This window comes from Gobio gobio, assembly GCF_949357685.1.
Source record: "Gobio gobio genome assembly, chromosome: 9".
Classification (NCBI taxonomy): Eukaryota; Metazoa; Chordata; class Actinopteri; order Cypriniformes; family Gobionidae; genus Gobio; species Gobio gobio.
The window spans coordinates 23,110,728-23,132,790 of NC_137115.1; the positions used below are offsets into that span (position 1 = coordinate 23,110,728).

The 22,063-nt window shown below is 37.8% G+C and overlaps 1 protein-coding gene across 9 annotated transcripts in view; it reads left to right on the forward strand.

Annotated features, from left to right (window-relative positions):
* def8 (differentially expressed in FDCP 8 homolog) overlaps positions 1-22,063 on the forward strand; it is a 157,066-nt gene that overhangs the window by 19,750 nt on the left and 115,253 nt on the right. For all 9 annotated transcript variants that reach the window (XR_013817152.1, XR_013817153.1, XR_013817154.1 and 6 more), the window contains exon 2: positions 11,921-12,040. Coding sequence is in view for 5 of the 9 variants with exons in the window: in XM_079824899.1 (XP_079681025.1) it covers positions 11,935-12,040 (106 nt within the window). In the remaining 4 variants the exon portion in view is untranslated. The remainder of the gene's footprint in view (positions 1-11,920; positions 12,041-22,063) is intronic.

The following is a 22,063-nucleotide window of genomic DNA, read 5'->3' on the forward strand; positions in this document are numbered from 1 at the left end:
TTTCATGTGTCACCGTAAATCAAAATAGCTTTAAAAGCATACTAAACAATGTTTTAATAAAAATGTAAAAATGCAGAATATTTTCTGTGATGGTAGGTTTAGGGGTTGTGTGTGTGTGTGTGTGTGTGTGTGTGTGTGTGTGTGTGTGTGTGTGTGTGTGTGTGTGTGTGTGTGTGTGTGTGTGTGTGTGCGATATGTAGGCTTAGGGGTAGTGTAGGGGGATAGAATTTACAGTTTGTACAGTATAAAAACCATTAAGTCTATGGAATGCCCTCTGCCTGTCTTTCCCCTTCCCCCTCTCTATCACTCTCTCTGTGTGTGTGTGTGTGTGTGTGTGTGTGTGTGTGTGTGTGTGTGTGTGTGTGTGTGTGTGGAGGGGGGGGGTCTCTCTCTCACCCTGTGAGTATGTGTGTGTGCCTTTCTCTCAGTCCTTCCCCTCCCCCCTCACTCTCCCTCTATCATTGTGTGTGTGTGTGTGTGTGTGTGTGTGTGTGTGTGTGTGTGTGTGTGTGTGTGTGTGTGTGACTTTCTATTTATTTTTTATATTGGACCACACATATTGATTTCAAATATATTCAACATATTTTTTTCAGAGAGTGAAATAAAAAAAACTTTCTCCCACCATTTAGATTTTATTTCTTTTTGTTGTTAAAATCTTGTGAACCTTGTTCAATGTGCAGAGTGCATCTCTCTCAGTCCTTCCCCTCCCCCCTCACTCTCAGGCTCACCCTGGGTGTGTGTGTGTGTGTGTTTGAGTGTGTGCGCGCACGTGTGGTGTGTGTGTGTGTGTGTGTGGGGGGGGGGGGTGTCTCTCTCACCCTGTGAGTTTGTGTGTGTGCCTTTCTCTCTCGGAATGATAATTTACCCCTTTCGTATCATAGACTATTACAAAAAACTATCACTTTAGTGTGAATAAGTAAAAAAGAACTACAAACACCTTGAATTAAATACTGGCCTTCTGGACTTACAAAATTTTGAGCAGGAAAATATAACTTTTATTTATTTTATCCTATGACATTAAAATGAATCTAGATTTAAATTACATCATGGGTGTGGCTTGTGGTGATAGTGGCACCAGTTGCTGCGGTAAATGTGGCATATTCGAGCGATTCTAAAATATTCTCCTGTTTAAATGCATATTGCCTGCCATGCACAGTTAAGCTGATGCCACCGGCGTGGCGGTGCCACCGGCTTGGGCCCGTCATCGCTGCTCGCAGCTTTAATTCCAATTTGACCTTTGACATCATCTGACATGAAATTAATTTAAATTTAATTGATCTCATAGATGTGGCTGTTGTGGTTCGTTGTCATAGCAGCACCAACTGCTGCAGTTAATGTGGTGAATTCAGATGACTTTGACATAGTCCTTTTAGTTTTTCCAATTTTAAATGCCTATTGCCTGCTGTGCACAGTTAAGCTGATGCCACCGGCGTGGCGGTGCCACCGGCTTGGGCCCGTCATCGCTGCTCGCAGCTTTAATTATTATTATTATTTTATCGACTTCTCGGGCACTTTTGGGGCTCTTACCATGCTCAAAAACTCTTGAAACTTTGCACACACATCGGAATGCGCGGCCATCAGAGCCGGGCTGAAGCTGGTACCCGGGCGTGGCAGGGGGACTCGACAGCGCCCCCTAAAGTGGGGTCTGAAAACTTGGTCTATATATCAAACACACTTGCACGTACATGTATGAAACTCTGTACACATATAGACCTCATTGGGCCAAACAACTTTCGTGCTCTAAGTTACGTGTCAGCCCAACAGGAAGTGAGCTAATATGGGTTGTTCTGAAAACACATGCTCTGGAATTTAATATACTCCTCCGAGGCCATTGTTTCAATCAGTGCCAAACTCGGTCAGCATGAAGTCAAGACACAGAGGATGCTAAATTGCGAGCGGATTTTTGATAACTCAAACGGTTTGGCCGTGGCGAAGCAACGAATTTATGGCGAGAAAAGGGAAACAGGAAGTGTGTAATAACTTGTGCAAACATTGAATGATTTGGATGAAACTTCAGCTGTGTGTTCGTTGTAAGAGGCCGATCACATGGATATGACTTTTGTGAGTCAAAGTTAAAGCGCCACCAACTGGCAGCAGGAAGTGTGTCACTTTCAAAAATGCTTTGAATCCCCATCTTATTTTCACCTGATTGACTTCAAACTTCATCAGTATAATGTGAAAACATGACAGATAGAGACATATGAATGGATTCCTAATATTTCAAAAAATGTTGCCATGGCAACATGTCAAAGTTTAATAATGTTTTTGGCTGTTTGTGTGCCCTCCCCTCTATCACCACAAGGTGGCAGTGTTGTATTATTTTTGAAACTCCCTTTCTCTGTATGTGTGCTTGTTAATGTGATTCATGAGGACACAAATGTGTATGATGACATGGGTATTACACTGATATTACAACGTAGTGGTTAATGTGGACATGAACTATGACACTATATCACTACAGGACTAATTTTCTAAATGACATTTGAGTTACAATTCTTTTCACCTGACAGCCGTGATTTCATGTACTCATTCAGACAGAACTCTTTTTTAAAACAGAGTGTGAGTGTGTTTTCAATACATGTGCTTTACAGAAGGTCATGTGCTGTGTTTGCAAAGATCACTTTTGACACATTTGTCTTTAAATTCATTATTTACTGACATAGTTCAAATTTAAATAAAAAAAAAAAATTCACATTATTTTCTACAAGTGTCTGTTTATAAGTGTCTTTTTTCACAGAAAGTTTGTTTGAACGTGAATATTTGTATAATTCAGTTTCTGAGTTTTTACGTTCTCCTCGTAGGCGATTTATTCAATCTCCACCAAACTCGGTCAACGTGAAACGGAAGCTTAACGCATTAAAAATATTTAACGCAAATAACGCAGCGTCCGTTTTTATATCCATTTTTGCTTAGCGTTACATGATCACGCTCCTATTCATGTAAATGCTTCCAAGCGCGACAAGACACAAGAGAACACGCTGTATGCCAATGTCCTGTGTGTGTGTGTGTGTGTGTGTGTGTGTGTGTGTGTCAGTGTCCTGTCTGTGTGTGTGTGTGTGTGTGTGTGTGTGTGTGTGTGTGCAGGCCCGTCGCGACAAGGCAGGCAAACCAAGCAATTGCTTGGGGCCTCGAGCTGGCCTGGGGCACCAAGACAGCGACAGGTTAAGAATAAAATGAAACGACAAACTGTGTGAGCGCCCCATTGATAGTCAATGCAGTAAAGTGCAATGACACTGTTATCGGGATCCCCCTTAAGGGCCCCCTCTCAGAAGTCGCTGACAGCAGCCAGCCAACAACGCGATCTCTGCTGCGGCAAAATACAAAATCTTCGGATTTGAAGCGGAATTTTATGCTTCAGGAAGCCAGAAAAGAAAAAAGAGAAAGGAAGAGGAGGATAAGAAAAAACAAGATAGTGGTATGTGATAAATTACACTGGATAAAATAGCTCTACTTGTCTTGTACAAAAAAAGTGTAAGTTTGCAGCAGGTAGGCTAGCAAAAATATGTTTATGTTAGCTATCGTTACCTGCCTGACGGCAAATGCTGCTTGTAACGAACAGTTAGTGCAACTTTTTTTTCGAACAGACGGAATGACATGAGATTGCTATAGCTTTGTAATATGTTTTGATGAAAGTGGCATAGCATGCTATACTAACTATTATTTATGCTATGCATAAATAACCTGGAATAGTTAATATAGCATGCTATATTAACAATTATTATAAACATTATTTAACCAGAAAGAGGCAGAGGAACATGATTTTTTTCATAGCTTATCTTAATGTGCTAGTGTCGGGATATACGGTAGTGACAGTTTATGCAAATATGACATTATTTTTATGAGTTACCAATAGATCTTGAACAATTACTTTATTCTGTGGCAATTTTTACACTATTACATTTTGAAGTACAGTATCAGGACAACCCACATGTTTGACTGGTACTGTTTACATGTTTTACTGGTACTGCCCACGTTTTACTGGTACTGTTTATTAAACTATTTAACAAGGTATTATAGTCATCGGTTGCAACTTTACAATAACCATCCAGATAATGTTTATAGACAGTTTACAAAACAACTAGTAACCCTAAAGTATTCCCAAAGTGTTAGGAATATCTGGTCCGTCTATCTATGTAAATGTAATGTTTATAGATGTTTAAAAAATGGTTACTTAAAGGTTTAAAAAAAAAAAATGTAATGATACAGTGGTGTTTTTTGCAAATGTTTTCAAATTTTATGCACAGTATTTGCAACAACAGTATTTGCACTGTAAACCTTTTTATTAATATATAGTGTGGGTGAACTTAAACTGTATGGCTATGCTGCGGTGTGTGTGTGTGTGTGTGTGTGTGTGTGTGTGTGTGTGTGTGTGTGTGTGTGTGTGTGTGTGTGTGTCTGTCAGTGTCCTATCTGTGTGGATGCGTCTCATGTCAGCTAATCAAGGGACACTGACACACACACACACACACACACACACACACACACACACACACACACACACACACACACACACACACACACACTCGACGCATAGATAGACTCGCGTCAGTTTCCTGCTCACATCGAGTTCTCTTTTGCTCTTGAACAAACAATAACACAGAGGATTTTGAGTATTCTCATATTAGAGTCTTAAATTAGTTAAATAACGTCTTAAATGAACTTTAAAGAGTTGTGAGGAAATGAGATGCGCGGGACCGCGCGTGAGATCCGCGGTTGTTCTTAAAGTGACAGGAGCACTGATGATGCCTGTCATTAATGTTCATCAAAGAACAACGGGAATAGAGAAAATTGTAGCTTTAATGATGATTCATCTATATTTCATTTATTATTTATGCAGTTAAGGAAGGTTTGATAACTATTACATTTCTGTATAACAGGGAAGGCCATGGGTAAATATAACATTTATTATTTTGGGATATAATCATGGTATATATAACATAATATATATATAACATATATAGGTGGAGGGGTGTTTATTACAACATAATCATGGTTTATGAAGACATTTCATGTGTCCCCGTAAATCAAAATAGCTTTAACAGCATATTAAACAATTTTTTAATAAAAATGTAAAAATGCAGAATGTTTTCTGTGATGGTAGGTTTAGGGGTAGTGTGTGTGTGTGTGTGTGTGTGTGTGTGTGTGTGTGTGTGTGTGTGTATGTGTGTGTGTGTGTGTGCGATATGTAGGCTTAGGGGTAGTGTAGGGGGATAGAATGTACAGTTTGTACAGTATACAAACCATTAAGTCTATGGAATGCCATCTGCCTGTCTTTCCCCTTCCCCCTCTCTATCTGTGTGTGTGTGTGTGTGTGTGTGGGGGGGGGGGGGGTCTCTCTCTCACCCTGTGAGTTTGTGTGTGTGCCTTTCTCTCAGTCCTTACCCTCCCCCTCACTCTCACTCTATCATTGTGTTTGTGTGTGTGTGTGTGTGTGTGTGTGTGTGTGTGTGTGACTTTCTCTCTTGATCATAATTTAACCCTTTCATATAGGCTATCACAAATAACTATCACTTGAAATAAAAACGTCATGTGATGTGTTTGCCAAGATCACGTATGATGCACATGTCTTTAAATTAATTATTTACTGATATAATATAAATGTATTAAAACATAAATTTCACATGATTTTATAAAAGAGGCTATTTATAATAAACTTCCATAAAATGTAGACACATATCTTACTCTTACCTGACACTGATATTAAAATCATCTTTGCAGTTTCTGTGATTTGGCTCCATTTATACATTTTTTATTAAAAAAAATTTATTGGACCACCCATATTGAAATTAAAGCATGTTTTATGGTGCATAAGATTGGTGCACAAATGGTAGCTAAGGTAGCTCAAAAACACATGAAGAGAAGTGTTAGAATAAAACAACATCAGCATTCGAATGGTATTCTGAACTCATTCCAATTTGACCTTTGACATAATCTGACATGAAATTCATATAAATTTAATTGATCTCATAGATGTGGCTGTTGTGGTTTGTGGTCATAGCAGCACCAACTGCTGCAGTTAATGTGGTGAATTCAGATGACTTTGACATAGTCCTTTTATGTTTTCCCATTTTAAATGCCTATTGCCTGCCGTGCACAGTTAAACTGATGCCACCGGGGTGGCGGTGCCACCGGCTTGGGCCCGTCATCGCTGCTCGCAGCTTTAATTACAATATGCTGTCTTTAAATTGTTTCTAAATTAATTTGGAGAGTAACTGAAATTATTACAATATCAAAATATTAAAAACTTAAAATATTAAAAACTTGCGATTAATCGCGATTAATTACAGAAAAAAATGTGATTAATTAGTTAATTTTTTTGTTAACGATGCCCAGCACTAATATATATATTATAAATATTTCTTTGAATAATCTATTGTGCCTGTGTGTGCTGCCCTTCTCTCAATGAACAAAAGATGGCAGCATTGTGTTAGTTTTGAAACAGGATAAAAAAAACATTCCATGTCTTTCTTTCTGCCACTCTCTCTTAGGCTTTCACAAATAACTATCACTTGAAATAAAAACGTCATGTGCTGTGTTTGCCAAGATCACATATGATGCAGATGTCTTTTAATGAATAATTTACTGATATAATTTAAATGTATTAAAAGTAAATTTCACATGGTTTTCTAAAAGTGGCTGTTTATAATAAACTTCCATAAAATGTAGACACGTATCTAGGGTTGGGAACCGAGAACCGGTGATTTTTGAAAAATACCAGAACCGCGCGAAATTCCTAAGTTTCGGTTCCGAAAACGGTTCTGGTGCAATGTGTGTGCGAAGCGCTGGAAGCGTATCCTTTCATAGCGAGTGACAGCCAGTGTTGCCAACTCCGTGATTTTCCCGCTTTCCCGTTTTCCACTGTTGCCGCGGGCTGTGTTTCATGTCCGCGGGTTGAAACGATTGTGCAATTGTGCGGGTTTTGTTGTGAAAACCTGGCAACCCTGGCTCACCTCATCATGAATATTAATTATGTTGCCTGCCGCTTCCAGGAGGGCAACGCAGTTCAGCACTGAAAGCCCTCGCGCTACACATTTACGGTTTTGCGTCAGATATTTTCTCGTTGACCACCAGCATAGCGAAGAGAAAGTCACAAGTATGGATTCATTTCCAAAGAATGAATGATAATGAAGCAAAATGTAACACGTGAAAAGTTAATAACATGCAAAGGAGGCTGCACTAGCAATTTGACAAAACATTTGCTACAGCACAGAGTGCCACAGGGCTTATACCAGATTTATAGTGAAAGGCCTATATATATATATATATATATATATATTTGTCAACCGTTGAGTCACCATGGTTTAGGTAAGCGTTTAGGCACAATTACCTTTGTAATGCTGAATTGCAATTTATTATTTACAAGTTCACTGAATAACTGAATTACTATTAAATGAATATATAACTAATTAATAAATATAACTAATAAATATAATTTATAACTTGGTTTTATTCAGAGACAGAGAGATAAAATGTAATAAGACAATTTCAGAGGTGTTCATTTGAAAAAAAATGTGTTGCAAGAATGGCTTAATTAATACTGTAATATATGTACAGTACAGGACTTTTTTGACATTGCCAACCTGTAAATAAATTTTAGAGCAAGTAATAAACACAAAATGGATTGTTTGAGTTGCGTATTGTGCCTTTTTCCTTTACCACTATTTGTTTAATAATTTTAATGGAACCGGAATCGGAACCGGAATCGTTAGGCGGAACCGGAACCGGAACCGGAACCGGAACCGGAACCGGAAAATTTCTCACGATTCCCAACCCTACACGTATCTTACTCTTACCTGACACTGATATTAAAATCATCTTTGCATTTTACTGTGATTTGGCTCAATTTATAAATTTTTTTATAAAAAAAAATTTATTGGACCACCCATATTGAAATGAAAGCACGCTTTATGGTGCATAAGATTGGTGCACAAACGGTAGCTAAGGTAGGTCAAAAACACATGAAGAGAAATGTTAGGATAATACAACATCAGCATTTGAATGGTATTGTGAACTCATTCCAATTTGACCTTTGACATCATCTGACATGAAATTAATTTAAATTTAATTGATCTCATAGATGTGGCTGTTGTGGTTTGTGGTCATAGCAGCACCAACTGCTGCAGTTAATGTGGTGAATTCAGATGACTTTGACATAGTCCTTTTAGTTTTTCCAATTTTAAATGCCTATTGCCTGCTGTGCACAGTTAAGCTGATGCCACCGGCGTGGCGGTGCCACCGGCTTGGGCCCGTCATCGCTGCTCGCAGCTTTAATTTTTTATTTTTTTTTCGACTTCTCGAGTACTTTTGGGGCACTTAACATGCTCGAAAACTCTTGAAACTTCGCACAGGCGTCGGAATGCGCGGCCATCAGAGCCGGGCTGAAGCTGGTACCCGGGCGTGGCAGGGGGACTCGACAGCGCCCCCTAAAGTGGGGTCTGAAAACTTGGTCTATATATCAAACACACTTGCACGTACATGTATGAAACTCGGTACACATTTAGATCTCATCGGGCCGAACAACTTTCGTGCTCATAGTTATGTGTCAGCCCAACAGGAAGTGAGCTATTATGGGTTGTTCGGAAAACGCATGCTCTGGAATTTAATATACTCCTCCGAGGCCATTGTTTCGATCATTGCAAAACTCGGTCAGCATTAAGTGAACATATTCAGGATGCTAAATTGCGAGCGGATTTTTGATATCTCGAAAAGTCTGGCCGTGGCGATGCAACGAATTTATGGCGAGAAAAGGGAAACAGGAAGTGTGTTTTAACTTGTGCAAACATTGACTGGTTTGGATGAAACTTCAGCTGTGTGTTCGTTGTAAGAGGCCGATCACATGGATATGACTTTTGTGAGTCAAAGTTATAGCGCCACCAACTGGCAGCAGGAAGTGTGTCACTTTCAAAAATGCTTTGAATCACCATCTTATTTTCACCAGATTTATTTCAAACTTCATCAGTATAATGTGAGAACATGACAGATAGAGACGTATGAAATGGATTCCTGAAATTTCAAATACTGTTGCCATGGCAACGTGTCAAAGTTTAATAATCTTTTGGCTGTTTTGAGGCTCTTAGCATGCTTGAAACTGCTTGAAACTCAACACACACATCAGAGATGTCAGGACAAGACAGCGACAGGTTAAGAATAAAATGAAACGACAAACTGTGTGAGCGCACCATTGATAGTCAATGCAGTAAAGTGCAATGACACTGTTATCGGGATCCCCCTTAAAAGGCCCCCTCTCAGTAGTCGCTGACAGCAGCCAGCCAACCACGCGATCTCTGCTGCGGCAAAATACAAAACATCCTCGGATTTGAAGCGGAATTTTATGCTTCAGGAAGCCAGAAAAGAAAATAGAGAAAGGAAGAGGAGGATAAGAAAAAAAACAAGATAGTGGTATGTGATAAATTACACTGGATAAAATAGCTCTACTTGTCTTGTACAAAAATGGTGTAAGTTTGCAGCAGGTAGGCTAGCAAAAATATGTTTATGTTAGCTATCGTTACCTGCCTGACGGCAAATGCTGCTTGTAACGAACAGTTAGAGCAACTTTTTTTTCTTTAGATTGCTATAGCTTTGTAATATGTTTTGATGAAAGTGGCATAGCATGCTATACTAACTATTATTTATGCTATGCATAAATAACCTGGAATAGTTAATATAGCATGCTATATTAACAATTATTATAAACATTATTTAACCAGAAAGAGGCAGAGGAACATTATTTTTTTCATAGCTTATCTTAGTGTGCTAGTGTCGGGATATATACGGTAGTGACAGTTTGCAAATATGACATTATTTTTATAAGTTACCAATGGATCTTGAACAATTACTTTATTCTGTGGCAATTTTTACACTGTTACATTTTGAAGTACAGTATCAGGACAACCCACATGTTTTACTGGTACTGTTTATTAACTATTTATCAAGGTATTATAGTCATCTGTTGCAACTTTATAATAACCATCTAGATAATGTTTATAGACAGTTTACAAACCAACTAGTAACCCTTAAGTATTCCCAAAGTGTTAGGAATATCTGGTCCGTCTATCTATGTAATGTTTATAGATGTTTTAAAAATGGTTAAAGGTTTACACATTTTTTTTTAATGATACAGTGGTGTTTTTTGCAAATGTTTTCAAATTTTATGGACAGTATATGCAACAACAGTCTCTATGTCCATTTTGCTTGGGGCCCCCAAATTTCTTCAAACGGCCCTGTGTGTGTGTGTGTGTGTGTGTGTGTGTGTGTGTGTGTGTGTGTGTGTGTGTGTGTGTGTGTGTGTGTGTGTGTGTGTGTGTGTGTGTGTGATATGTAGGTTTAGGGGTAGTGTAGGGGGATAGAATGTACAGTTTGTACAGTATAAAAACGGGGTGTAACGATTCATCTACTACATCGATGTATCGATTTATTTTCCTATGATATAACTACATCGATCTGTGCTTTATCCTTTTTTCACCAAGCTGCTTGGCAATTTCCCCGTAGCCCTTTCCAGCCTTGTGGAGGTGTACAATTTTGTCTCTAGTGCCTTTAGACAGCTCTTTGGTCTTGGCCATGTTAGTAGTTGGATTCTTACTGATTGTATGGGGTGGACAGGTGTCTTTATGCAGCTAACGACCTCAAACAGGTGCATCTAATTTAGGATAATAAATGGAGTGGAGGTGGACATTTTAAAGGCAGACTAACAGGTCTTTGAGGGTCAGAATTCTAGCTTATAGACAGGTGTTCAAATACTTATTTGCAGCTGTATCATACAAATAAATAGTTAAAAAATCATACATTGTGATTTCTGGATTTTTTTTTTAGATTATCTCTCACAGTGGACATGCACCTACGATGACAATTTCAGACCCCTCCATGATTTCTAAGTGGGAGAACTTGCAAAATAGCAGGGTGTTCAAATACTTATTTTCCTCACTGTATATATCAGACGCTATCACGTGCGTCTCACTTTCTCACAACACTTTTACATTAATTTAAGACTAGGGCTGTGCGATATTGAAGAAAAATGCGATATGCGATATCCTTGTTAAATAATGCGATATTCCATATGCGATACGATATTGCTTTAAGTGTGTAATCTATTTCTTTCCCCAACTGATATCTTTCACTTAAAGCATAACTGACTGTGTTTACATGAATACTCATCAAGACAGCCATTTTGAATAACTGTGTGTGTATTTGACAGTTCGAGTGTGTAACAAGACACAAAAAAAAGAACGGCTTGTGCGCATGTTCCGGTGTGTGTCAGACAGCAGACAGCACGAGACTGCAAGGAGTTGTTTTTCGCAAGTAATTGCGTTTAATAACTCTTTTTAACGTCAAAGAAGTCACATAAGTAACAGTTGTGTGCCCAGTCTATTCTCTGCTATATGCGTCGACCTAAAAACGTACACTTTTAACAATGTTGAAGTAGCCTATTAAAACCATTTAGATATTTCCTCCCCTTGCGATATGCATATTGCAATGTGTACATTTGCGATATTTCGATAATTTTGATATATTGTGCAGCCCTATTTAAGACTATTTAACTCATTTAAGACTGCTCTTATGAGAATACTCAACAAAACAGGCATTTTGCCATTATTCTGTTTGTTATTGTTCGTTCAAGCGTGAAAGAGAACTCGATTGTGCATACTGTTGTGTGTCTTTCTATGCGTTGTGTGTGTGTCAGGACATTCACAGACAATGCGTTCTCTTTTGTCTTGTCACACTAATGGTTTAAAAGCATTTTCATGAATATAATATAAATAAATATTTATATAAATAAATCGCTCCTCAAAGAGCCGAACGTTTTTTTTACTAGAATGTGTGAGTACTTTACTAAGATGTGACATGAAATGAGAACAGAATTTTGTGTGAGCTATTCCTTTAGGTGTATTATGTGACATATTGATCATGTGTCTGTCTTCAACAGATGTGACCAGTGTCATGGAATATAATGAAAGACTTGCTCGCTTTCGCCAGGGTCTTGTCAACCCGTTTGACAGGGGAGAGAACGACAGCAGCACTGAGGGGAAGAATCTTCCTAAACATGGTGTGTCAACTTTTATATTGAATGTATATGTACTTCTTCTTTTCTGAGGTACAGCGCAATATGATTTTTACAGAGAAAGATATTTCTTGTGAATGAGATCATTTGTGAATCACACAATGTACTTTGAAATATATGCACGGCTAATAGGGGTGTAATGGTACATGTATTCGTACCGAACCGTTTCGATACAGGGCTTTCGGTTCGGTGCACACGTGTAACAAACTTTTTCCGAATGCAATCTTTAACAGTTAACAGTAGGCTTGTTTTAAGCGTGGAACACGCATCAATCCGAGTTCCCACAAGAGCATATTAAGTATTCAGTCCATTTCACTGCATGAAAAGTGGGATTTTCGACCCCATAAACGCCTGTATACTCCTGGAAATCTCCCTAATTTTCGGCAGTTTTCGACAATTTAGAGGCAGCGAACATCGCGTTCGTCTGTGCCACAAATTGTCGTAAACGAACCATGACGTAGGTGGAGAGCCCCCCGCTGAGAGACTGCGCGGAGGTGCGACGCCTCTAATTTGCATATGAATAGCAGCGAAACCAGAGAGTCAACGGCCAGACTTGAATTTACTCACTCACTATTGGCTGAAGCCACTACATTTAAAAAAGAAAAATCCCTCGTGATTGGTTGGCAGATCACTGCAAACCAATCATTATTGGTCCCCCTGGCTCATTATAAATGTAAACCCCAATAATAATAATAAATATATAACTTATGTTGTAATAATTTGTTTCATATTAATGTTATTGTGCTATGAAGTATTCATACCATCAAGGAATATATGGGAAAATTATACGGACCGTGCCGTTTATTCAAACAAGGGGCTTCATTTATAAGCATACAGCTGTTCATTCAAAGAAAGGGCTTCATTTATAAAACACAGCGGTTTACTCAAAGAAAGAGCTTTATTGTTAAACACACAACTATGTACAGTGCAGCAGTAATGTCTCGTAATGTAATGTAAAGTTCGGCGTGCTCCAGGCTGCGAGAGGGCGGTGGCCGCACAATCCATCAAGACACCCCGTCAACAAAGCCGTCTTCCTCATCAGATATGAGTTCAATGGTCGCGGACTTCCAAATGTCCACCTCATCCAGCACACTCTCGCTTCCAGCAACTGTAATACAATCCATAAAGACAATAAGCAAACTGAAAAATACTCACATTGACAAAAAAAACGGATCTAATATAATAAATCTTACCCTTTTTCTTCTTGATCGACTCTGAGTCCGAGCTAAACTTCGCAGTTTCAGGTTGTTTGTATCTGAAGCTCCGGCGTGTCGATTCATAATACGTCTTACAGGCAGCTGGAAAACAATTACATGAGACTGGTATTAATAAAAACAGTCACGGTAAAATTAAACAAGGAATGAGAAACACATTAGAAGTTACTTACACACAATGTCGTCTTGATCAGCGGTTAAATCTGGACTCGCGGAAATCGCTCCAAGCAGATAAGAGCTCACGGCTTCGTTATGAGGCGAGGATAGTCTGTGTAAACAAAATGTGCAGTTTTAAGCTCGGATCTATTAACGCATCCATTTCCTTATACAGCTGAATAAAAGCATATTCTTTAAATCGTAACGTTACATTACCCATGCTCTGGTTCATAGCGCCTGCAGTTTGCCTCAGAGTTGTGAAGACGAAGACAGCCTCCTGAAAAATGAGTCCAAAAAGTTAGTCGCGTCCATGCAGAGATTGAGTTGAAGACGGTGTCCTGTCATAGTTGATCACGAAAAAGGAAAGCAGCAAAAAACATAAAAAAAAGTTTAAAGCTCGTCTTCTACGCGTCATGGCCATGACCTCGACCTCGCACCTCATTGGACTAGGGCTCTGATATGGAACGCGCCCGGGGCCAAATCTCTTTATACGAAACGCGTGACTTATGATCGTTTCAACCTTCAACACGCCCTGTTTTCCGCTTCACGCACAGTTTTAACATGTTAAGAAGACACATTTGAACGTGTTTCTTAACGCGCACATTCTGTACATGTCGAAGTGTAATAATTTTTTTTTTAAAGCAGACTTACCTTTAGATGTAGCCTAGGCTACATACATATTAATATAAGATATTAATTAATTGCTTAACTGACTACTGTGCTAGAGTAAAGTAGCCTAATGTTACAATGTATATTAAGTAAATGCTTAATATTATACAATTATTATAATTTATCTATATGGGTTATTGTTTGTTTTTTAAAGTTAGGCTATATATAATTTCTAAAAGTATAGGCTAATTTACACAGCACATATTTATAACTGAAAACACACACCACTTTATTCACTTTCACATAATAATGTTTTTGTAATTTGGTGTTTAGTTTGTTGTATAGTTTGTTTATACTGTTCTGTCTCTGTTTTGTTTCCAGGAACATCTGATGAGTGCTATAATAAAATGACTTCATTATATTTAAAATATGTTTTGATATTCATTTTATTTATATTATTAATATTTTATTTACCCATAAACGTGTCTTTAGGAAGCCATAAGTTATAGAGACAAGAATAACTTTTGCCATTTAAATGCCACATTCATTTACTGAGGACCCATACAGCCAATGATCATGTGTGTAAACACATACATAAATTGATCACTTAGAAATCAAAACTAAGGTTTGAGAAAGAAAGAATATGCATACAACAAAATATATTGTTTCATAGCAGCTTCAGTAACAAGTTCAAAACAAATTCTGCTGTAAAACGGCTCTAACAAGCCAATATAGTGTCAATATTCAGCTCAAGTGACTTCAGTGTTGATTCAGTTCAGTTGATTTCAGTTCAACTGTAAATTCCTCAGTTGTGCATTGTGTAGTTAGATATATGCAAAAACAACATTTTTGGAAATAGTTAAAATAGTTTTGCACAAAGTGTTGCTTTTGCAAGAGATGTCTGATGTTTTGTGTGTAGAGTTACAAGAAATGGAGCCATATTTTCAGAAATTGTGTGTAAGCAATTAGATAAAACTGTAAATGAATCCAGTTTATTTTAGTTCAGGACTCATAGTCCAGGTGTTAGTAATCTGTGCTTAATCTTTGTTCCAGGCAACAATTTTTTAACTCACGATTAAATAGATTAAGGCCTACTCTTGGCATAATTTAAACCCTGTCCAGGAAACCACCTCTTGAAAATCTGCATTGATAATTCATAAAATGTGGTGTGAGCTCAATTTAAATGACAATTACAGAAAAACACAATCTGACTTAACTATAAACAAACAAACTTGTACTTTTCACATTTATGATTAATAGCCATTTAAAAAATCACTCACAGTGCAGGGTGGAAAAATTAATGTTGGTATGTAAACTGTATGCTTTACTTGATTTATTTGTGTGCTTTGGTTCATTGTCTTGTTGCATCACATAACCTCTCTAAAGGTTGAAGACATGAACTGCTGTCCTGTATTTTTTTATTTTTTTTACATAACATTGGTTATTGCTAATGACATACAGAGTAATTAATCTACACTGTGAGCCCGGACAAGTTGAATCTACTTAAAAAATTGGAGCAAACTGGTTGCCCTAAAAATTTAGTAATGTGAACTAAAACGAGTACATTTAACTTAAATTTAAGTTAACATTTTAACTTAAACTTTAAACTTGTTTTAGTCAAAAAAATTCAGAACCTAGATAAAACTCCCCCTGCTGCTACTCTGATTTGCATTTGTATAGCTCACAGCATGTTCATTTACATGATAAAGCCTCCCCTAGAATTAAGGGGAGGGGGGGTCATGGGGGGAAAACTGCCAAGCAAGGCCCACGTCAATTTCCGACAATTTACGGCAGTTTTCGGTGTTGCCTGCAAATTGCCATGCACAGTCGTAAACCTGAAGTTTCACGGCAATCTACAGTGTCACATACTGACGAAAATCCCACTTTTCATGCAGTGTTTTATCACAAAATTCAAACGATAAATGCCGTTTTGACGCTCTTTAATGTGGCGTGACTGATCACAGTTCAGGAGGCCGCGCGATGTGCGCGCGAAAAGATCGATCATCTCTTCCAAAAAAATAAACATGAATGAACATTTGAAGGTATGTTGAGGATACATTACAACTTACTGTCACGTATCATATGTGGTGTAATCACTCAATCAGTGTTTCAACCACGGAAAGACCTCAATGTAACTGATTGTAAACTAAACAATGTCATAGCATCACATTTACCTCAGGCATTCATTCAGTGTCCACAGCTGTTAGTTCACTAGTGAAATCAACTCTTTCACTAAATATATGCTCTATATTAGCCTATATATATTCATTATATTCTACTTAACCTGTTAATGATATCTTGATTATTTCATGTATGTTTAAATAAACTTGTCATGAAAATGACAGACACTGTGTATAAATGATTATATTTCAACAACAAATTGAAGAAAAATATATTTTATAATTAGATTTAGAAGTTATTGCAAAAACTGCCTTATGTGAAGTTTACATGTTTGCGTACTATGTTATTTGAGTGTTGATTATTATACCTAAAAATAAATAGCAACTGAATTTAGGCTAATAGTTTGGGCTCTGTTTTTAACATTTAATATTAATGTGCAAGCAAGGGCTCCCTATATAGTTTACAGCCGTACCGAACCGTGACTTCAAAACCGAGGGACGTACCGAACCGTCAGTTTTGTGTACCGTTACACCCCTAACGGCTAAAGTAGTTCCAGCCATCTTAATTGCATTATAGTTCCAAATTAATTTGCCAAATTATTACAGTTATTTCAAATACTTTTTTTAGCTTTCACAAAAACAAAAAGCGAGCAAACAAACAAATATAAAGCAAAAACCACAATGACACTGACAAGGTAAATAAATATGACAAGGATGTTTATCTCTATGCACACCTTGGCAATAGAATAGCCATTGGCTAGTGCATTTTTTAGTTTACTCGCCAGACTAACATGATTCCACCAAACAGTTGGCACAACTTTTTACATTAAGATGCATTCATTCATAGTTGATATGATCTGAAAGTACATATTTACATTAGTCAATCAAGCATTTTTTAATTATAGAACTTTAAGATGCATTCATTCATAGTTGATATGATCTGAAAGTACATATTTACATTAGTCAATCAAGCATTTTTTAATTATAGAACTTAAGTAATTCGATCTACATTTACATTTACATTTAGTCATTTTGCAGACGCTTTTATCCAAAGCGACTTACAAATGAGGGCAATAGAAGCAGCTAGAGCAGTCGAAGGGCAACAATATCAGCAATATGCAAGTGCTGTAACAAGTCTCAGTTAGTCTAGCACAGAACAGAATTTTTTTTTTTTTTTTAATAAATTAGACAGACAGACAATGAATAGAATGATAAGTGTTATTCTCGATCGGTCAGGTGTTGCTGGAAAAGATGTGTCTTTAGACGTTTTTTGAAAATGGGTACAGACTCGGCCGCACGAATTGAGATAGGCAGGTCATTCCACCAGGTGGGAACGGTCCAGAAAAAGGTCTGTGACAGCGATATCATGCCTCTCTGGTATGGCACCACAAGGCGTCATTCACTGGCAGAACGCAAGTTCCTGGAGGGTGTGTAAGTCTGAACGAGCGAGTTTAGGTATATTGGTGCAGAGCCAGTGGATGTTTTGAAGGCGAGCACCAGTGCCTTGAATTTAATGCGAGCGGCTATTGGTAGCCAGTGCAGACTGATGAGGAGAGGCGTGACATGTGCTCTCTTCGGTTCACTAAAGACCAACCTCGCCGCTGCATTCTGGATCAGTTGCAAGGGTTTGGTAGTGCATGCCAAACCCTTGCAACTGATCCAGAATGCAGCGGCGAAATGTAATAACACTTACATTTCATTTACATATGATCTAAACTGTGGTAGGGGGGAACGGGGCACAACCTAACGCAGGGCTAGTTGTAACACACATAGTTAAAAAATTCTACACATGCCAGCATGACAAAACTTTGTGTAATTATTACAGCAGTTATTTTTACTTCACCTATTATTGTTCCTATTTTCTGGGGAGCCAGAAATCCAAGATTAAACAAAAAAAAAATGTTCAGATATCTACTGAGCGATATCTACTCTGTACAGTAGGCCATCTTAATCAATGAAATGTAAATGTCAGGGTGCATGTAAGGATCTTTGCTCGAAAAAGAATGCCACCTGTAAAATGTGTGTTGAAGCAGCATCAGTGTGGCTTAGGGGTATTTACAGTAGGACTGCACAGTAAAAAAAATCCCTAGCTTTTTAGATTTTGAAACCATCACCTAGAATTTCAAACCGCACCTCCTTTGCACCAGTAAAAAAAAAGAGAGGGAAGTACCAATTGTACCCAATACGAATGTCACCAATCAACAAATCAGCTAAATAGTATGTGGGGATGCATGAAATTTACTACCAACATAACACATGGTTGAACATACACAATACATTCATTCCAATCTTTTACTTTCCATTCTAAAAATAACACCCCTCACCCTCCCTTCAACTGGTTCTATTATTAAAACAACCCCCACAACCTTTTTTTCCTAACCCTTAATTCTCTTTCCCCCTCTTTTTTCACTAGCCCAAGCTTTTTCCTAATCTTATCTTATCCACTTATCTTAAACCTCTCTCCAACTAAATTTTTTTGTTCAGACAAAAAATGTCATTTTTTACCCCCTCCATGTAATTTTGTATACAGTGAGGAAAATAAGTATTTGAACACCCTGCTATTTTGCAAGTTCTCCCACTTAGAAATCATGGAGGGGTCTGAAATTGTATGCTACCACCCCCATGCTGCACAGTAGGGATGGTGTTCTTGGGATGGTACTCATCATTCTTCTTCCTCCAAACACGTTTAGTGGAATTATGACCAAAAAGTTCTATTTTGGTCTCATCTGACCACATGACTTTCTCCCATGACTCCTCTGGATCATCCAAATGGTCATTGGCAAACTTAAAACGGGCCTGGACATGTGCTGGTTTAAGCAGGGGAACCTTCCGTGCCATGCATGATTTCAAACCATGACGTCTTAGTGTATTTCCAACAGTAACCTTGGAAATGGTGGTCCCAGCTCTTTTCAGGTCATTGACCAGCTCCTCCCGTTTAGTTCTGGGTTGATTTCTCACCTTTCTTAGGATCATTGAGACCCCACGAGGTGAGATCTTGCATGGAGCCCCAGTCCGAGGGAGATTGACAGTCATGTTTAGCTTCTTCCATTTTCTAATGATTGCTCCAACAGTGGACCTTTTTTCCCCCAAGCTGCTTGGCAATTTCCCCGTAGCCCTTTCTAGCCTTGTGGAGGTGTACAATTTTGTCTCTAGTGTCTTTGGACAGCTCTTTGGTCTTGGCCATTTTAGTAGTTTAAGTTTTACTGATTGTATGGGGTTGACAGGTGTCTTTATGCAGCTAACGACCTCAAACAGGTGCATCTAATTTAGGATAATAAATGGAGTGGAGGTGGACATTTTAAAGGCAGACTAACAGGTCTTTGAGGGTTGGAATTCTAGCTGATAGACAGGTGTTCAAATACTTATTTGCAGCTGTATCATACAAATAAATAGTTAAAAAATCATACATTGTGATTTCTGGATTTTTTTTTTGGATTATGTCTCTCACAGTGGACATGCACCTACGATGACAATTTCAGACCCCTCCATGATTTCTAAGTGGGAGAACTTGCAAAATAGCAGGGTGTTCAAATACTTATTTTCCTCACTGTATACAGTTTTGGATACCCCAGCTGAAATGGTTACATTTTGGTATTTATTTGGAAACAAGACTGATCATGCAAAAAAAATTGCCTTTTATTTATGGATAGAGGTCACATGGAGACATTATCACAGTTGTTTGGCTCCTTTTAAAATCACTATAATAACTGAAAATACTCAAAATCCCTTAAAAGTTTTGCTTCATTACACACAGGTTTGAGTGGCTATTAAAGGTAAGGTTCCATACCTGTGACTTTTTGTGATTATAATTAGTGTCTGACTTGGATACATTTAAACGCCTAATCATGTCCACAGCCTATGCTTCATAGTTAATTAGAAATGGAGTTATGACATAACTTGCATTAAAAAGTCCATCCAAATTTCTTTCTATTCTTAGCCTAATGTTACATACAGGTGCCGGAGTTGACAGTAGGCTAGATAACTCCTCACTGTGTTCTCAACTTGTCCTCCTTGCAGCCTCTTTTCTGTAAAAAAAATAAAATAAATAATAATATTTGAGTTCAGCTGCATCCCTATTATAGGTAAATACGGTAAACGGGATCCAAATAGTGTTTTTAAGTGTGAGTTCTTAAACTTTTTGCTTTGTTGCAAGGTGACCTAAAATCCTACAGGCACACCCAAATTATTATTTACACCACTATACCACTGTTATAAACACCTGCTTATCATGTGTGACATGCCTTTCTGTAAGTACAGGATTGTTGCTAAAAAGAAGTGACGGGAGCCTTTTTGAAACAGAGAGACAAGCAAGAACATAAAGCAAATTAAGTGAAGTTCCAAATGTAATTTAGGGAGGAGCGAGCCCATCTAATCTTCCAATCAACAACCAACAGCCAGAGTATATAAACAGCTGCTTACCTCTTCACTTTCACAGGTTACTAATGCTTGTAACTCATGAATAAATGGTTCATGGGTTTCCTCTTTACATTAAGATTCACTTTCACTGGTTATTAATGTTTGTTTAATGTTTGTAACTCATGAATAATTGGGTTCAGAGGCACCCACTTAGTATTAAAGCTGCTAGTCCGTAACTTTTGGCACTTTAGCAGTTAATAAGCAAAACTGCATGCTAGGCACAAATATGCACTGGAGCATTTGCCAATATATTATTACAGTATTAACTGAGGGTGCTCTTGCTTGCATTTGAGGGTGCTTAGAGAATTCAGCAGAACCGTGTCTGCAAACGTCCATTTCTGCGCGCGCTCCTGCCCAAACGATTCTTTGAAATGACAGAGGACGACTCGGAGTAATTGTTGTATAAACCATCAGGAAAAAGAGGTGAGAAGAAGTAAAAGAATGTACACAGGTGACGAAATTTATTTTGGTACACTTCACCAAAAACCACACTACAAAAGAATCATGTAAAACTCAGTAAACCTTGATATTATTACGTGACATGAGAACAAGATGTATGTACACATTAGACATGTGCCGGTAAATAAAATAAAATAAAATAAATAAACGGTAATACGATATACCGCAATAATGAACATGCACAATATTGTTATCGTGGGCACTTCAAAATACCGTGAATAATTATTTATTACGAATGATTCAGATTTTTTGAATGAATTTTAAGAATACTTTACCCATCAACCGTTTAAAATGAAAAACACGTTAAAGAGGAACATGCACTGATGTAAATAGACCGTGCATGAGCCGAGCACATGGCGGAATGAGGAGATACGCTGAAGTGCACATTCATTCTTCGACAGCAGAGGGCGCTGACGGAACAGCAGAAATGCAGCCGTTTCCCCAGTAATCACATAACCTAATACATAATACTTAAAGACTTATGGCTATTCATTTTCAAACTTGCATTTTATATTTTAATCTGGACTAAATTACATGCCCTAGATATTGTTTGAATATGTTCTGACTCTTGTTCAATCACACACTTTACAAGGCTCCAGTATTTAACATTAGTTCCTTCATTAACAAACAAATTAAAAATCTTAGTTAAATGTACATTTCAGCATACCTATTGTTCTTTATAATTCTTTTGCACTTTAATCTGTTTTAAATATTTGTTTACTTTATACATTTTTGTGTATTGCTTTATTGTATTTAAATGTTTTGTTCTTTTGTTATAAGAAAGTGATTTAACCTGTCATAGTATGACAACACTTTTTTTGCAACTTATTTCAATATCGTGATAATACCGTATACCGTGATAAAAGCTTCAGCAATTAATCGCAACATGAAAATTTGATACGGCACATGCCTAGTACACATGTATACAATTAACGTTAAATTAACGATCTCTTAAAGCTACACTGTGTGATATTTTCCCCCATCTAGCGGTTAAAGGGTATATGACCATCCAGTAGGGATGAAACGGTATGGAA